The 15,946-nt window shown below is 52.3% G+C and overlaps 1 protein-coding gene across 1 annotated transcript; it reads right to left on the bottom strand.

Annotated features, from left to right (window-relative positions):
* Nucleotides 1-4,937: 4,937 nt before the first annotated feature.
* Isl2 (ISL LIM homeobox 2) lies at nt 4,938-9,086 on the bottom strand. Its single transcript, XM_051155850.1, has 6 exons — nt 9,029-9,086; nt 8,067-8,256; nt 7,696-7,958; nt 5,978-6,261; nt 5,361-5,528; nt 4,938-5,054 (listed from the first exon to the last, which is right to left on the bottom strand). The coding sequence occupies exons 1-6, from the start codon at nt 9,084-9,086 to the stop codon at nt 4,938-4,940; spliced, it is 1,080 nt and encodes a 359-aa protein (XP_051011807.1).
* Between the last annotated feature and the right edge of the window lie 6,860 nt (nt 9,087-15,946).

The raw sequence follows: 15,946 nt of genomic DNA, 5'->3' as shown, positions 1-15,946 counted from the left end.
AAATCTGGGAGCATAAAATATTTTCTTAAATTTATTTGAAACAACACGGGAGTAAAAGGAACAATAAGGAGTCTTGTCTCTGAACACAAGCCATCAAGGGACACAGCTCTGGCTGTTGGGGCCCTTCTCCTCCACCCATCCAGCGCTTGCGCGGAAAGACCTGGCTGTGGGAAACGGACCCGAAAACCTGTATCATCAAGGAAGCTGAACAACTCAATAAATCTTACCTTTCTTAAGAAAGGGGGGGGGGGGCAAACTTACCTAATACTCTGGTCACTTCTTTTTGGAATTTCATGGTGCTGCAGTTGGGTGTAGGTGTGGGTGGGTGGTTTTTTGTTTATTTGTTACTGTTTTACAAATCGAAAATAAAATAATAAAGAGGTCTGATGTCACCCAAGCTGAGCGCTGCGGGTCCTCCTGCTATACACTCCATCTCTAGGGGTGGAGGGAGGGATACCCAAAATTGTGGGTTCCGAAAGGAGCACGGTCCTCGAAGCCCAGGGAGATCATCAAGTATTTATAAGGTTTGCTGCGAGACGCTTCGCGATGGAATATACCTCTTATCTGGTCGGAAATTTGCCAAAAAGCCATAAATAATCGAGACAGCTGTGATTTACCTCCCAGAAGCTGTACCAGAATTCGCAATTAAACATGTAATCGAATGGTCCCGCTGCCCCTCAGTGAAATGGGCCTGCTACAGTCAGCAGTGCTCGCGGCTTCCTCCCGAAGCGAGGAGCTCACCACCAGCCCCTACGCTTGAGCCCAGAATTCGAACCCGACGTGGAAAAGCTTCTCCGTCCAGGGGAGAAACGACATTTCCGCCAAATTTTGCAGATGGGATGACAAAATTATCCCCAAACTCTGCAGAGCCAGTCACTCCGAAGCATCCTACTGGGTCCTCAACTGCAGCTGCGGTTCCCCACCCGCTCCCTTCCCCACCCCCCACCCCACCCCCATCCGCGGGCAATGTGACCTTGAACCCGGAGCTCAGCCTCCACGTGGCCTAGGTCAAGACCCAGCCCTAACCTTAACCTCTGTGTTTCTCAGCCCCCTTGCAGCTGTAGAAAACACCTGCATCTTTCCTGGGCTCCTTAGGCCCCCAATCTTCCCTCTCCTCCCTCCCCACACCTCAAGCACACATCCAGCTTCCCAAGAAGCAAACTTGTGCCCACTCCTGAGTCCACTTGATGTCTCACTCACTCACCTTTCAGGTGCTGACCTTCTTGACCAAAGGCTAGACCCACCTAGCATTCCTGCCTGGCTGCAGATTGCTGCTGAAGGCACAAAGGAGCTTGAACCTTGAGCTTCCCGGCCCCACATCTGGATCTGAGTGGAGTACTTCTCAGGCTCCTGCTCCCATCACTACTCAATCGAGCTCTGTTTATCTGCGTTTCCCAAGCAAACTCTCCATCAACAAGGTGCTAGCCTGCAATTGGTCACACAGTTCTCATTATAGCACTGAATCTCAGCGTTTTAAAGAATGTTTACTTTTACATCAATCAGACCCACAGTTAAAAGCCTCTAACCTTCCCTGCATCAGCTTAATAAACTCTGAATTTCCTGCTTTTATCGCGGCTCCATTGGGAGCTTATTTCTCTGCATAAACTTACTGGCCCATTGTTTCTCCCCCAGCAGGCTTCAAGTCAACTAATTCATTCTCTCTTCTCTCTTCTCTCTTCTCTCTCCTCTCTCCTCTCTCCTCTCTTCTCTCTTCTCTCTCTCTCTCTCTCTCTCTCTCTCTCTCTCTCTCTCTCTCTCTCTCTCTCTCTCTCCCTCTCTCCCTCCCTCTCTCCCTCCCTCCCTCCCTTTCTCTCTCTAAAGTTTACTGCATGGACTGTAAGTCCACCCCTAAGCAAAAGTGGCAGAATCTGGCATTTGGAAGGGCAGTCGTAGAACAATGGCTCGTTTAGACTGTCTTCCCAGCTCTGACAACACTGAACTTTAACTTACTCCATATTCAAAACTGAAAGGCTGATTACTGTCCCACACTCATTCAGTATTAAACTTCCTTGGGAATACTGCCACAAGGACTCTGAATTTCCCAGAATTATGCAGCCTTACAATGTGTAGGGGAAAAAGGTTCTGGGATCTTCTCCTTCCCCTCAATTTCACAGAGCTAAGCAAATAATTAGTTAAGTCTTCTGAGGAAATCTTATTCAGAAATGAATCACACTAAACAATTCCATTTTTTCTGCTCACAGATGCTTTCCTCGAACGGAGATTTTTAAACAGATCTGGATGTCTCCTGTTGAACATTAGCATAAAAGTACAAAAGTTACAATTGTCACAGGCAATTTGATTTACCAGGAAATCCCTACTTCATTACAAAAAAATGTTTAAAGATGACCTGGGAACCAATAAAATGGATATTTATTAATGTAACTAATTGTAGACCTGATACCTTCCCAAGGACATTGCAAGCCTTCCCCCCAGGGAACTTGAGATCACCACACACTCCTTTGGGTGGGTAATGAGAGAAAAAGCTTGTGGGGTCTCATATGTCTCACTGTACCACGACCACTCTACCTAGACAATTTCCCCATGGTGACAAAAGGCACACAAGAGTGTCAAGCCAAAATAGGTTGTTAGTTTGTTTAAGCTATGAATGATGAGGGAAAAGATCATAGTAACTAGGTAGATAAAGTTTGTAAAATACTGCACCCTGTCAAAAGCAAAAATTTAGCGCTAAGAATGAAACTCCCTAAGGACCATCCTTTTTAACAAAAACAAAACAATATTCTGATAGTCAAGTTTCCAAAAGTAGTATTTATTATAATTTTGTTTCCTATCCAATAATCAACCAGATGCAAAAAAAGAGAAATCTGTATTTCTGCTTGGAAGGGAATGGTCTAAGTAAAGGGAATGACCAGCCTTGTAAAGGGAAAGTAAAGGGAAGAACCAGCCTTGAGAGGTAAAGCTGGCCCTAATTAACTCTGTGTGTGTGTGTGTGTGTGTGTGTGTGTGTGTGTGTGTTATCTGTACATTTGCAGACCATTTCCTAAATCCCCAAGAAAGGGATTTTTTAAGTCCTAACATCACCTTGACTTTCAGGAAGTAAACTATAAATGTTGTTCGATTTTCCCACCTCTACTCATTTTCTTTAATTGCAAAGGACGCCTTCTATTCTTTACTGCAGCTATGGAAATGAATGGGCGTGAAACTGCTGGGCAGCCCAAGCAACTGCTTCTTAGAGGGTTTCTGTGCCTCTGTCCCAGACTAAGGCTGCCCTTTGGGCACATTTGTCACTAGTGCCTACCTATAAGCTAGAATGGCAACTGTCCCTAAGGCATTAGGACACTGCATTCTTTCAAAAAACAAAACCTGGACATAGAGGGTCTCCCTGTAAGCCCTTGTTCTTTGTGAGAACAAGGAAATAGAAATGTCAGATTGTCGCAGGATGGCGGGTTGCCTGGTAGTTGGTAGCCAAGGGAGGGCAGAACGCTGGCTTTGGGAAAGAACTGTCCCAGACTGCCAAGGGGTTAAATATTTGTAGAGGGTAAAACCTGAGCCTGCCTGGGTGGGTTTTTTTTTCCCCCTTCTGCTTGCGGCGGGGAGTTGAGGGGGGGGCAGGAGGGGGCTGCTGGAGATTCAGTATCTCTTGGTTATTTCCTGCGACCACTAAAGCCAGTTTTCAAGAAAACAAGTCGCAGGGGTTTGAAATGTCACACCAAGTGACCTGGGCACGACATATCCAGGGGCCATCCCCCGCCCCCTCCATTTCGGGCCTGGAAAGAAAATAAACCAAGGACACGCCAGACTGGTTCTGGGTGGACTTATTTTCTCCTGCAGCCGCGATCCTAGCGGGGGCTTGTTGTGGCTCCTTCAGTGTATCGCTTGCAGGTGATGCCAAACTTAGATAAGGAGCCGCCCCAGCCTTCTCCTCTGTCTAGACGGGGGGAATTAATAAATGCAGCGAGATTGATCACGTCGCGCATCCACTCTAAGGACAACGCGGAGGACGCGCCACAGAGCCTGGGGACGCAGGGTGGCCTTCGCGCCCAAAACCAGTTATCCCACAACCGGGCACCAGTCTCCAGGCGTTATCACCTCGGCCCCCGCTTCCGGAAACGCCTCGCAGCTCACACCGCACCGGAACCGCCACCCCGGCGGTCCCGCCCCGTCGACGCCCAATCCCCGTCGGGCACGCCCTCACCGCCCAATCAGCGTCTGGCCCGCCCGTCGGGTGCCCATTGCGCCGCAGCACGAGGGCGGGTGGAGCAGGTGAAGCTGAAACGAGGCCCACTCGCAAAGTGGCGTTCGCCCAGCTCCCGTGGCTCCAACAGCATACAGGCGTGGCATGGCATGAGTTGTTTTTTATTAAGATCAAAATATTCGTCCCACTATTCGCCTCACAATAAATAACAATAACTTACGTTTGTTCGGCAAAGGCTCTCACTGTCCTCCGTCGACTGATAATTTAAAACATTTTTTTAAAAGACAGTCTGGTTTCTACTTTGTCCGGCAGTCATGCGCTTTGGGGGTTATGTCTGTTCCTTGGGGTTGTTCCATCCTCTCCACCAGGGCCAGTGCAAAGCCTCGGATCAGCGCGGGAGAGCTCGGGGCAGGCAACCACGCGGGAAAGGTCCTGTAGGGACCCACGCAAAGGTGGGTTCCCGGACGAGTGGGGCGCGGAGAGAAAAAGTGGCAGTTTCCCACTGCCACTCGCGGAGAGGCGAGGGCGGAGCTAACCACAAAGTCCCAGATTCTAGTTCTGAGAAAAACAGAAAAGTCCAGAGTCTCCAGTCTCGGCAGGGCAGGCTGCGTCCCCGCGCTGCTGGCCGTCCCGTCGCTGCCGCCTGCCTCTGCGGCTGCTCGCTTTAAATAACAACAATAATTACAAGGGCCGGAGAGTTTTCGGAGCTGGAATGGCCTGAGCATGGGTGAGTCTCATGCAGGGAGCATGCGAGGTCCGCGGGCTGGCAGGGAGGGGTCCTCGCTCACGTCTCCACGGGACTCGGCACCATACTGTTGGGGGTGTCCGGGAGCTGCGAGGACAGAGAGGTCACGTCGCTGCCGGAGGAGTTGCCTAGGGAGCCAGACTCTGAGAAGGAGACCTGGGAGGGCAGAGACACCGGGATAAAACAAGTGAACACACGCCCGAGTCGCTGCTCCTGGGTCACCTGCTCAGAGACCCGCAGCGTCCCTTGCAGACAAGACACCAGCTGAGTAAACCCTGAGGAGAGGAATGCCAGGTCCCCACCCGCAAAGGGGAACTGGGGACTAGTGAGAGAAACATTAAAACCAGGTTTAGTGTCAGCAGCGAGATTGCGGGCCCAGCAGGCTCTCCAATCTCCCAGGTCTGTCTCCAAGACCCGGGTCCTCTGCGAAGTCCCCTCCACCCTACTCCCACAGGGCCTCACCAGCTGTTGAAAGGCGGGTTGGTCCAGGTCACTCTGGAGTGCGAACTCGCTAAGCGCTTTCCATGGCGGTTGGTATGTCTGCACCTCGACTGCGCTGCCCTGCACCGCATTTTCATGGCGGATGGGGCTGCCCGCCACCAGAGGCGTCCCAGTCAGTCCCTGGAGGCTCTAAGGGACAAGCAGAGGGCACGAGACATTAGAGTTAGGTCCACCTTTTGCACCACTTTTAAGCCTAGAGCCCCGGGCTCTGGAGAACCATTTGAGGATTACATTGCCTTGAGTAGGAGGTGCACCCCCACTGCACACAACGAATCCCCATTCCGCAGTCGAAATACCCAGAGTCCACAAACTTGCCACCCGTTCTCGATCGAGCCATGCCAAAGAAAAGTAAGGCCTCGCAGTCCCAAACTCTGCTCTGAGGGCCCCTCAAACTCTGGGCTGTCGCTGGCACTAGTCACCACCACCAACCACCTCAATTTGAACCCCAAAGATAGCCTTTTTCTCCTAAGGTGCGGGGTGGCACGCAGAGTACAGTTCCGCCTGGGTCTCCCCAGGAGGCGACCTCGGAAAGCCACGGCGGCTTACCGCCCGCCTCCCCGCCGCCACCAGCACCTCACCGCCTTGTCGCTGTGCTGCTGCTGCTGGAGCTGCTTCATGAGAATAGACTTCTTCTTGTCCTTGCAGCGCTTGTTCTGGAACCACACGCGGATGACCCGCGGGCTCAGGCCGGTCATCTCTACCAGCTGCTCCTTCATGAGCGCATCCGGCCGCGGGTTGGCGGCGTAGCACGTCCTCAGGGTATGCAGTTGCTTTTCGTTGAGCACGGTCCGCACCCGGGTTGTCTTCTCCGCCTGCTTGTGCACGTGCGTGCGCAGGGAGGGCTGTCGTCCGGATCCCGCGTCTGCAGGGGCCGAGGGAGGCAGAAGGGCGGATGGGCCAGCCATTCTTCCCAAGATTTCGTTTCCCTTTTATTCCGTTCGTTTGGCTACTGTTCATATCCCTCTCCATCGGCTCGCCTTACCCAAAGGGAATGTGCTGTTTATTCTGTCCCTGGCTCCCAGGCCCAGTTACCTCGTAGCGATCTCCCCGAGTCCTGGAGGACTCTGGGGTTCCGCTCTAGGCCGCTGCGGTACTAGCACTCCCTAGGAAAACCCCACTGCTTCCAGTGGGACCAACAGAGCACTCGGGAAGAAAGGTGGGGTTTTAGAGGAAGAGGTGGGGATCGAAGTGCGACTCGGGAGAAAGGGAAGAGACAGGGACCCCCGTGTCACAGCACAACCCCCAGACTGCGAGGCTCCCTTCTGCTCCTAAGGGCCTGCTATAGCTGGTCTCGCCGCTCGGAACACTCTAACTAGGAAGATTCCAGCTTGGGACCGCAGAGGCCTTCTGGGCGTAGAAAGGCTCCTTCCTGGCTTCTGGCTTTGGCCAGAGAGTCTCCTCTTCTTTCTGGGTTCCCTCTGCCCAGTGACTGCTGCCATTCACATCCACCTCAAACCGCCTCAAGCCTGTTTTTCACAGCGCAGAGAAACCTCTGGGCGAACTCAGATTGAGTTCCTTCGACACCAACTCTTGCTTCACTTCCAACCAGATCCACACACCCACTGGATACTTGCACTGTTTACATTGATGTCCCCCCTCTAGGCATTTCTAGGTCTGGGTAAACATTTACAAATAGCCCACCCGGACCAATTTCCTCCTCCTACAGTGTGGCAACGGAGCTACAGAGAGGGGTGGAGTCCTGGGGGCCACATAGCACTTAGAGGCAATAGACCCGCATAAGTAGCAGACCTCTCGGCTTCCAGAAGCTGCGGTCTCTGTCGCACTCTCTCCACCTGCTTTTGGGCAACACTCTGATCCTAGCAACTCCGAGTCTGGACACCTATCGCGCCAGCGAGGGGAGGGCTTTATTCAATAAACTCCCTGAACCTTTATGCTAGCTGGACCTCCAAACAAGAGGAACCTCTTTTGCACGGCTGACCTTCTTCCCTGCGCTCTGAGCGGGATAGCTTCTTTTCTCCCGGACGACCTAACCTGCTCATCAAAGGAATTCTAAACACAACCCAGCCAGGCACCACCTACGATTCCGGGTCCTCCACTCTCGGGACGCTAGCTTTGTGTCCTACATGGCCCCGGGCTACGGAGAACACAACTCCCGAAGCTCGCAGCCTTACACACATGCAATTTCTTCCCCTGGTACACGCGGACACACAGAAGGGTTCCCTAGCGCACTGGGCCTCTCACAGCAGCTTCCCGTCCGAAGCTCGGCGGTCGGCTGCACACTCGCACACCCCACTGACGGGGCGCATCGATGCGGGGGGCCGGGGGAGAAGCTTACCTGACAGATGCAGGCCGCGGGCGCCCGGGAGCGGGCCGGGGCTGCGTGGACTGCCGGTCGCAGCGCGCTCCAGCAGAAGGCCGTGGTCGGCTCGGCAGAGCAGCTCGTGCTCCCGCAGCGAGAACTCGTCTCCCGGGAGCAGCTGGCGGCTGCACACGGAGCAGCGGAAGCACTCGATGTGGTACACGCTGTCCCGCGCCCGCATCACCAGGTCGCTGCTGCTGAAGCCCACCTGGCACTGGGCGCATTTGATGCCGAACAGCCTGCGGGGGCCCGGGCGCGGCGGGGCGTCAGCACGGGGACCCGGGCCCAGGACGCGCAGCCAAGTCCCCCAGCCCAAGGGGCCTGAACCCGGGGTCCCGCTGGCTCACCTGACGTAGTCCCGCTTGCAATAGGTTTTCCCGTCTCTCACGAAGCACGTGCACGTCTCGTCCAGGTACTGGCTGCACTCGGCGCACTTGAGACAGGCGGCATGCCACTCAAGGTCAGGCGACACCCGAAGGATAAACTGGTCGTGGATCTGACTCCCGCAGCCCACGCACATGGCCGTCCCGGGCTTCTCTGGCGGGGAAGGGCGCAGGGCCCGCGTCAGGCCTGGCTGCCGGACCTCGGCCGGCCTTGGCCGCTGCAGCCCCAACCCAACCCGCTCTAGCTCTGCCCTTAGAAGTGCTACCCCAAGGGAACCGTAAGCTTTCGAAAGGTCCCAAAAATAGGAAACGAAAACAACACAATGACATCTCCGTTATCACCGTCTTTGAACACGCGTGTGGTGTCGGTTCAGCCAGAGACAGAACTAACGGGAGGCGGGTGACAGCACATTGACACCGGGGAGCCCGGGACGCCTCCGCGTCCACGCTGTCGGCCAAGCCCGGATTTCCGCCTGCTTCAGCTCACAGCGACTCCCTCCTATCCCAACACCGACCCCGGAGCTTTCAGCCTTGTCTCCGTTCAGCTTCTTCGACAGTTCTTAACTTAAACACCTCAGAATAAGCGACTGAAATCTCTCTAGCTTCGAAAGGCCGAAAGACAAGAGAAAAGAAAAAAAAACCCATCTCCCTGAGTCAAACCTAGCCGTCCTAGCAAAAGAAAAAGAATTCCCAGCATGAGATCAGCCCCCAGGCTTGGGGAATAATGTCAAATTATAAAAATAAAAGAACAGGATTCCCAAGGCTAAACACTGTTACAGGCAAAATGCATTGTTTAGTTTGTTTTTTATTCTCCCAAGTATTTTTGTCAAATAGAAGCCACTTGTAGAATCCGCTAAACATTCTTCTGCATTGGAAATGTTGCATATTAAACACGCATACACACCCACACACACAGAAAGACTTACTCTTGGAATGATCCCCCATAGCACCCAGAAAAGGATAATGAAAAATAATATCCACCATGCAGAGAGCGATGTGCGCAAAGCGTGCGACGGGGGGCAGAAGGACCAGGGTCGCGCGCCCAGTCTCTGCTCTTTGCTAACTAACTCCTGCCCCGCGGACTTGAAGGAGCGATTCCGCACCGGCCCGCACGCAGCATGACGTCAGCACGCACTCGCCCGGGGCCCGAGCTGGAGGCGGGACCTGTAGCGTCACCCAGCTCTCCCACCGCCGTGGGGGTAGTGGAGGAGGTGATGGGGACCCGGAGGGTGGGTCAGGGTAGAGACCAAGGCACAGGGGGATTGGCTGCGAGGAAGTGAAGAAGCTCTGATTGGCTCCTAGTGAACAATGGAGCACAGCCCCCTCCCCTGAAACCTTCCAGGATCTTCTTTGCAGCCCCGGGTCCCGCAATCCCCTGGAAGCTGCACCTCCACCCAGCCGGCTCTGCCGCAGCGCCGCACTTCCTTTGGACTTGCAGGGTGGTTGCCCTAGTCACTCCCTAGCAGGGCGATGGACACCTGGGGGTAATGGGAGCTCAATTTCCCTTAAAAAGTGGTTTTCTTTTATAATTTTTAAATTAAAAAATCCTCCTGGGGACGACGGAACTGAGAGATGAAAGGGATCCGCTGGGTCACGACCATCACTGGTCCAGCCGGCCACCTTTCTCCCTTGTGAGTCCGAGCCTTTGTTCGGCGGGGTTCACCTTAGAGAGAGCCGGTAGGAAATGACTACCTGGGTTTGGATAAACTCTATGCGGACTTTCCCACCCGCGCTGCCTGTAGAAAATTCGATGTTTCAGGTGGGTAAACCAGGAGGAATCCAGAGACCCGCGAGCCACACTCTGGCTTCCACCGTTGCGGCGGCACTTTCTCCTCCCTCATCTTTTTCCGCTCTTGGTTAAATTGACACCCACCCACTCCTTTCTCCGCTCAGCTCCGTAGGTCCTTCTAAGAACACTGCTGAGATGTGCTACACTTCCAGAATAAACAATTTTTTACGAACTCTGATTTTGGATTTCAGAAACCAATTACAACGCAAAATAATCAGAAACAAATGTGGGGCGCGGGTAATTTGCCATCTTCCGGGTGGTTTTTTAATCCTTGGAAAACCTGCAACTTTTAAGACTTGAGGCTTCTTTTTCCTTCACAAAATTCGTTATGAGCTTTGTTTCAAAGGGTTGAAAGACAAATCGGTGAATTATAAACAGCGTTTGTCTAACGACGGTCTTTTAATCCGCCACCCCCATTTTAAAGGGACACCAAGAACTTGACGCCTCTCTAGGTGGGGTGTAGGGTGGGCTCCTAGGATAAAGTGTCTCTACTCAATCTTTTATCTGGACTCGGATCTCCTGCAAGCTCCTTGGCTTGAGAACTGATTCGGGCGAGGCAGTCTGACAGTTACTAGCCGAAGGCTATTGGGCTGGGAAATGGGTGCTGCCAAGAGCGTTGAGAGAAGCAGTGCAGAACGTCCGGCTGAGGTAGGCCCTAGATGCACAAACATCGCTCCTTGGAGATGCTTCAACGCAGGAAGCAGCCACTCCACAAGCCGGGTTTCTGTGGCTCGTGACCCCGCCTCCACCTTTGCCGAGCTAGTGCTCTCGCTGGACCCAGTCTTGTCTCAGCCTACAAACGTCTGACAACAGGCCAACCCACTCCCCATCTTTCCTACTAGCGCCCCAGCAGCTCTTGCTCTCTGAGAGCCTGTCAGGGGCTGGGGCCCTGTTAAGTTTGCACGAATGTGTCTATGCTAGTAAATCACAAACCATGTGGAAAAGTAAGGAGCCCTGCATCTCTGCGCCGGCCTCTGTGAGTTGGGTTTTTTTTTGTTTTGTTTTGTTTTGTTTTGTTTTGTTTTTCCGTCTCATTCTCCTTCCCTCACTTTTCCTCATCTGTAAAATGGATTGTACTTAGACCAGCTGTCTAATCCAGTCTGTGGTGACTACGGTGTGACCTTAGTGGCTCTCTGGGTTGGGAGCCTATACTCCCAAGGGTGCCTTTCCTGGAAAGGTGTCTGCGTGGGCCTTGCTAGAAGTGAGGTCTAGGTACAGCTATGCCCCGTTGGCCAGCTGGCTTGCTCTCTGTGCCAGCGGGTGGGACAACAAGCCTGCCCCAGGTGTGGACTTTTGTTTTTGTTGATGTCTATGACTGGGCTCTGTACTGTGCCTGCTGTGTGTGAAGCTCCAGGCACAGCAGGGCACTGTCACGCCCCCACCCTCCACCCCAGGCTATCCTGGGCCACCACTGGTTCCTATTACCCCTAAGATCCCACAAACCTCCTGGCTACCGGTATCTTAGCAGGAATCCTAGGCTCAGCCATTAGCCCTGTCCCACCCATAGAAAGTCTCTTTCTAACCAGAAGAAACCCAGGAGCCACTCACCTCCTTCACGTCTCTGGAGTTGTAAAACCATTTCCCAGAACCCTCTGTGTGAGTCTTCTGGGTTACAGTGGCCTGAGGAGTGAAGTCCCAGCAGGAGAGGGGCAGAAGTGGTATGTGTGGGTGTCTTTAATTTGGTCCAGCCCTGCTTCCCTGCCTCCAAGGCCCCCTTGGAGAAGGAACAGGGCTATCTTCTCTCCTCATCCCTGGCTGTGGCACCCAAGAGACCCTCTTTCCTCTTTTCCTGTCCTTGTTGGGAGCAGTGGGCATGGCTCAAGAGCCCTAGCACTAGCTAAGACACAGAAAGACTTGTTAAGGACTGCAAGGAAAACCCCCTAACCCTTCCCACAGTCTATCATTGATACCTGAAACTGCTCACAGTCGACCCAGTGACCCAGAGGCTGCAGAGATCCTTGAGAAAGACAGGTGGCCACTCAGTCTGAGAGCACACCTTGCCTGAGGGGAAGACCAGCAGGCTCCTCAGTCTGTGGCCAGGCAATGGAAACAAAGTGGCTTTTATTTGTTTTCTGGGTTTTGGCTGGCTGGTTGCTTTTGTTTGTTTGTTGTTGTTGGTTTTTTTCCCTTAGTCTCTCCATCCTTTTTCTATCTTCCCTGTTTCTCTCCCCCCCCCCCCTAAAACCAAGAAGCTGGACACACTTTGGAGGACTCTCTCCTGAGCTCTTGTTTGACTGAGAGCTTTCATGTCCTGTGTCCTTCCTCCATCCGCGTCCCTCGCCCCACCCCCACCCCCACCCCCATGACTAGCAGGGCTGAGGCTGCACATGCATGCACAGATCCCGGCTCAGGGACCCAGATAGCTTGTGCCAGCCTGCACATGCACGTTCATGCAGACACACAAACAACTTCCTCTTCACATTACCACCACCTTCCTGTTTCATAGATTGACAGATCTGAAAAGGAATGCCTGGGGAGCCATGGTAACACCATCACCCTGGCCAATAGGTGAGATCCTTTCTCAGGACCGTGTGCTCTAACATTTCTCACAGAAACCCTAGGGGTGAGCTGCTGTGGCCCCCGTTATCCTTACACTGCAGTGGAGGGGCAGTGGTATGGAAAGGCTAAGTAACTCATACCAGGTCATGCAACTGACAGAGAAGCAGTGTTTGAACCAGGCTTTCCGTGTCCAGTGTCTGCTGTGGAGTAGTCAACACATATCACCTCCCAGTCACTCACAGAAGTAGAGCCTTGAATATGATCTCCACCCAGCAGAGTGGGGGCTGCTGGTAGCCTTGACCTACACTCTGGATATCTTTTCTTCACTGGAACAAAATAGTTGACAAGCAACAAGCTGAAGATGGAAGGCTTGTTCTAAGAGCTTTGGCGTTTTTTCAGTTCATTGCTCTGTGGCAGCGATGTGACAGAGCATCGTGGCAGATGGGACAATAGAACGAGTTGCTTACTTCATGGCAGGAGGGAATCAGGGACAGACCCAGGGCAAGATATGCCTTTCATAGACACCTGGATTATATCATTCACCCAGGCCCACCTCCTAGTAGCCCACCAACTACGAACTTACCAACGGATTTACCTATTGACTAGGTCAGAGAGCCCCAGGATTCAACCCCTCTCAACAATGCAACCAGTTGGAGCGGAACCTTCCTTACATGAGCTATCTAGGGAGAGAATTTAAGTCCACACCAAAATACTATCGGAAAGGAAGCCGAGGTTCCTCATGTAACATTTACATGGCAGGGCTGGAGCTGAGAGCCAGGCTACCTGACCCACGCCAAGGCATTTCTGCTAGAGTGCCCGCCTGTGGATGTCATACCGCCCTTGTCCAGGTCAGCACCCACGGAGCACCCCTCAGGTGTCTGTCTATACCAGGCCTCCCCTTTTGTTCCTGCCCCGCCCTCTCCAAATCCACTTTCACAGACCTTTCTTTTTCTCCAAAGACTGCTGGAGATATCAGAATTCATGGCTTTACCACCATGGCCTTCTGAAAGTGGAGGCAAGGACACCAGGCACCCTGAAACTGATAGGCAAAACGTCTCCTTCTACTACGCCTGCCTCTCCTGGCCTGTGAACTGAGAGGTGCATGCTGGCTGGCCCTTCTCTTCGCCCCCCCCCCCAACCTTTCCCGAGCACTTGCTTTAGAATAAGCCCTGGGCTAAGTCTCAGGTAACAAGCCATTTAAAGCACCCAGACACCCTCCTAAACAAGATCAGCCACATAACTTGCAGATTGCACTGAAACGAAATTGCAAAGCTTCCTGCTCAAGCGTTTCTAAGGATAGCAAGACCCTGACGACAGAGCATTAAGCCCTTGTGACTACACAGGCTGTGGGTCTCTGAAGGCAGCTCTGCGTTGCAGCACTGGGGCGGGCAGGTTCTATTATCATCTTTAAGCAGCTGGAAATCAATAACCTTCATAAGCCAATACAATTAGTGAGAGATAAGACTGAGACTCAAGCCCACTTCAGGCCATGAGATGAGTCATAAACTTGTGGTCTGTCCAGATGGGAACGTTTTTGTGTTGTTTGTTACTTTGTTTATAGTGGACAGATATGGGATAAAAATCCTTCCACATTTAAACAAACAAGCAAACCCACTCTCGTCTTTCGGACTGTCACCATAAGAGGATTGAGGTGAGAGGATGACACAGTCACCGCAGTGTCACTATAGAAGATGGAGACAAATGAACACTTTTATTTACACACTTACACACATGCACGCACACACACATACACACACACACACACACACACACACACACACACGTTTCCTTCTAAATCATACCCTCAAAAGCAGGAATAGAGGAATACAGAAAGAACTGGAAGCCAGGCTTCTTGCTAGATCCTGGGAAAGGAGCCAGCCATGGAAAGGAACTAAGAGAGCGGGTTTGAGAACTGCAGTTCCCCAACTTTCCAGAAGGGGGAAGCAGGCTAGCTCAGCGTGGCCTGGGAGTGATTCCTAGCAATTTGACCTAAGGCACCAGACAGGCTTGGTTTACAGGTTTACAAGAAAGTATATATGTACTTGTTTTAAATGTTTAGTTTTCTCTTCTGAGGCAGGGTCTCATGTACCCCAGTCTATCCTCAAACTCACTAATGTGTAACCCACACAAGGCTCCTGGTCCTCTTCCCAAGCAGGCAGGCCTGTATCCCCAGACCCAGCTTGGATGCCCACTTAAAAGCAATGCTATATTCAAATTAGAGGAATCAGAAACGTATGCCTTAATGATACCTTTTAGAAATTTATTTACATGGAAAGATAACAAAATAGTTCTATTTAATTTATTTTTATTTATGTGAGCGTATGTCACATGAGTGCAGGGATCCATACAAACCAAAAGAGGATGTCAGAGTCCCTGGAGCTGGAATTTGGGGCAGTTGTGAGGAGCTACATGTGGGTGCTAGGAACGAAACTTGGGCCCTCTGCAAGCGCAGCAAGCGTTCCTAACAGCTGAGCCATCTCTCCATCTCAGAACCAAGTAGTGCACTAAGGCCTGACGCGCTCCAAGATGCACTGGTTTAAATTGTGCAGACTCAGACTTGCGGGCCTATTGGCACAGCTCTCAGGCGGGCGGGTCCATTTGTTTATGACAAATGGAAAACCATCTCACACACAAAACTTTCCCTTCATCAAGCTTTTAATAGTTTTTTAGGAGCATCTGTTATTCTTTCCAACACTAGTTTACAAGAAAGTATATATGTGAATTTTTTTTTTCTCTCCTGACAGGAAGCAGAGATTCTTGTCCTGTTTTGCCTGTTCATCATCTCACATCAAAACAGGAAGTACAATAGCACCCAATCCTGGGCCCTAGCCAAGGCCCACGGAGCACGCTCTCAGCTTCGGGGGACCCTGTCATTGCAAAACATCTCCTGGAGGTTTGAGTTCCCAAATTAGGTAAACACAGGAGATAACAGAGAGTGGGGGTTGTTGTCCGTCTCTCCTCTGAGGCGACTGTCCAAGGTCTAATCGTGGACAGATTGTGAATAGAGCTTAGTGAGACTGGGGTTGGCATTAGCACACTGCAGGAGGCACCTCAGTCTGGCCTCGTCTGCTGGGAAGGTGTAATTCTGCCCCATATCACTGCAGTGAGTTCTGTTTTGATCAACTTGAATTACGGACAATGTGTGTTATTTATAGCTGCCTTAGGCGCGTCTCTTAGTTGAGAACAAAGTCACAGTACTCCCCTTGTTGCCGCCTCATTCTCCGGAATGGCAGCCTCACTGCTCGCAGAGAGAAGAGATTTATCATCAGCGGCCTCAGCATCACATACCTAGAGAGTCACGCAGGGCCGGGAAGCTGGCTAAGGCTTGAAGGATGGCGCTGCCTCTCATGGGATTTCAACTGAGGTGGGGAGAGACACCAGATAGCAGGGTGGCCACAGAGTAAGGCCTGCTGGCTTTGCCAGAGGTGGGACTTGAGTTTGCTTACAAGAGAGAAAGCATGCACGGAGGGTGGGGGTGGGAGTGGGAGGTGAGGGGGGTGAGGGGGGAAGGACCACCTGCTGTTTAGAGCAGTGGGGCGGGTGTGGCGGGGAAAGA

Source organism: Acomys russatus, chromosome 14 (genome assembly GCF_903995435.1).
Source record: "Acomys russatus chromosome 14, mAcoRus1.1, whole genome shotgun sequence".
In the NCBI taxonomy this organism is placed as follows: domain Eukaryota; kingdom Metazoa; phylum Chordata; class Mammalia; order Rodentia; family Muridae; genus Acomys; species Acomys russatus.
This window is presented reverse-complemented; position numbering and strand designations above follow the sequence as displayed.

Excerpts from the sequence above, each read along its gene's own strand:
- Isl2 (XM_051155850.1), bottom strand. The coding sequence starts at position 9,086 with ATGGTGGATATTATTTTTCATTATCCTTTTCTGGGTGCTATGGGGGAT. Across the intron at positions 6,262-7,695 it reads CCGCGGCCTGCATCTGTCAG|ACGCGGGATCCGGACGACAG; the intron begins GTAAGCTTCTCC and ends CGGCCCCTGCAG. Across the intron at positions 5,055-5,360 it reads AACCCGCCTTTCAACAGCTG|GTCTCCTTCTCAGAGTCTGG; the intron begins GTGAGGCCCTGT and ends CTGCCCTCCCAG.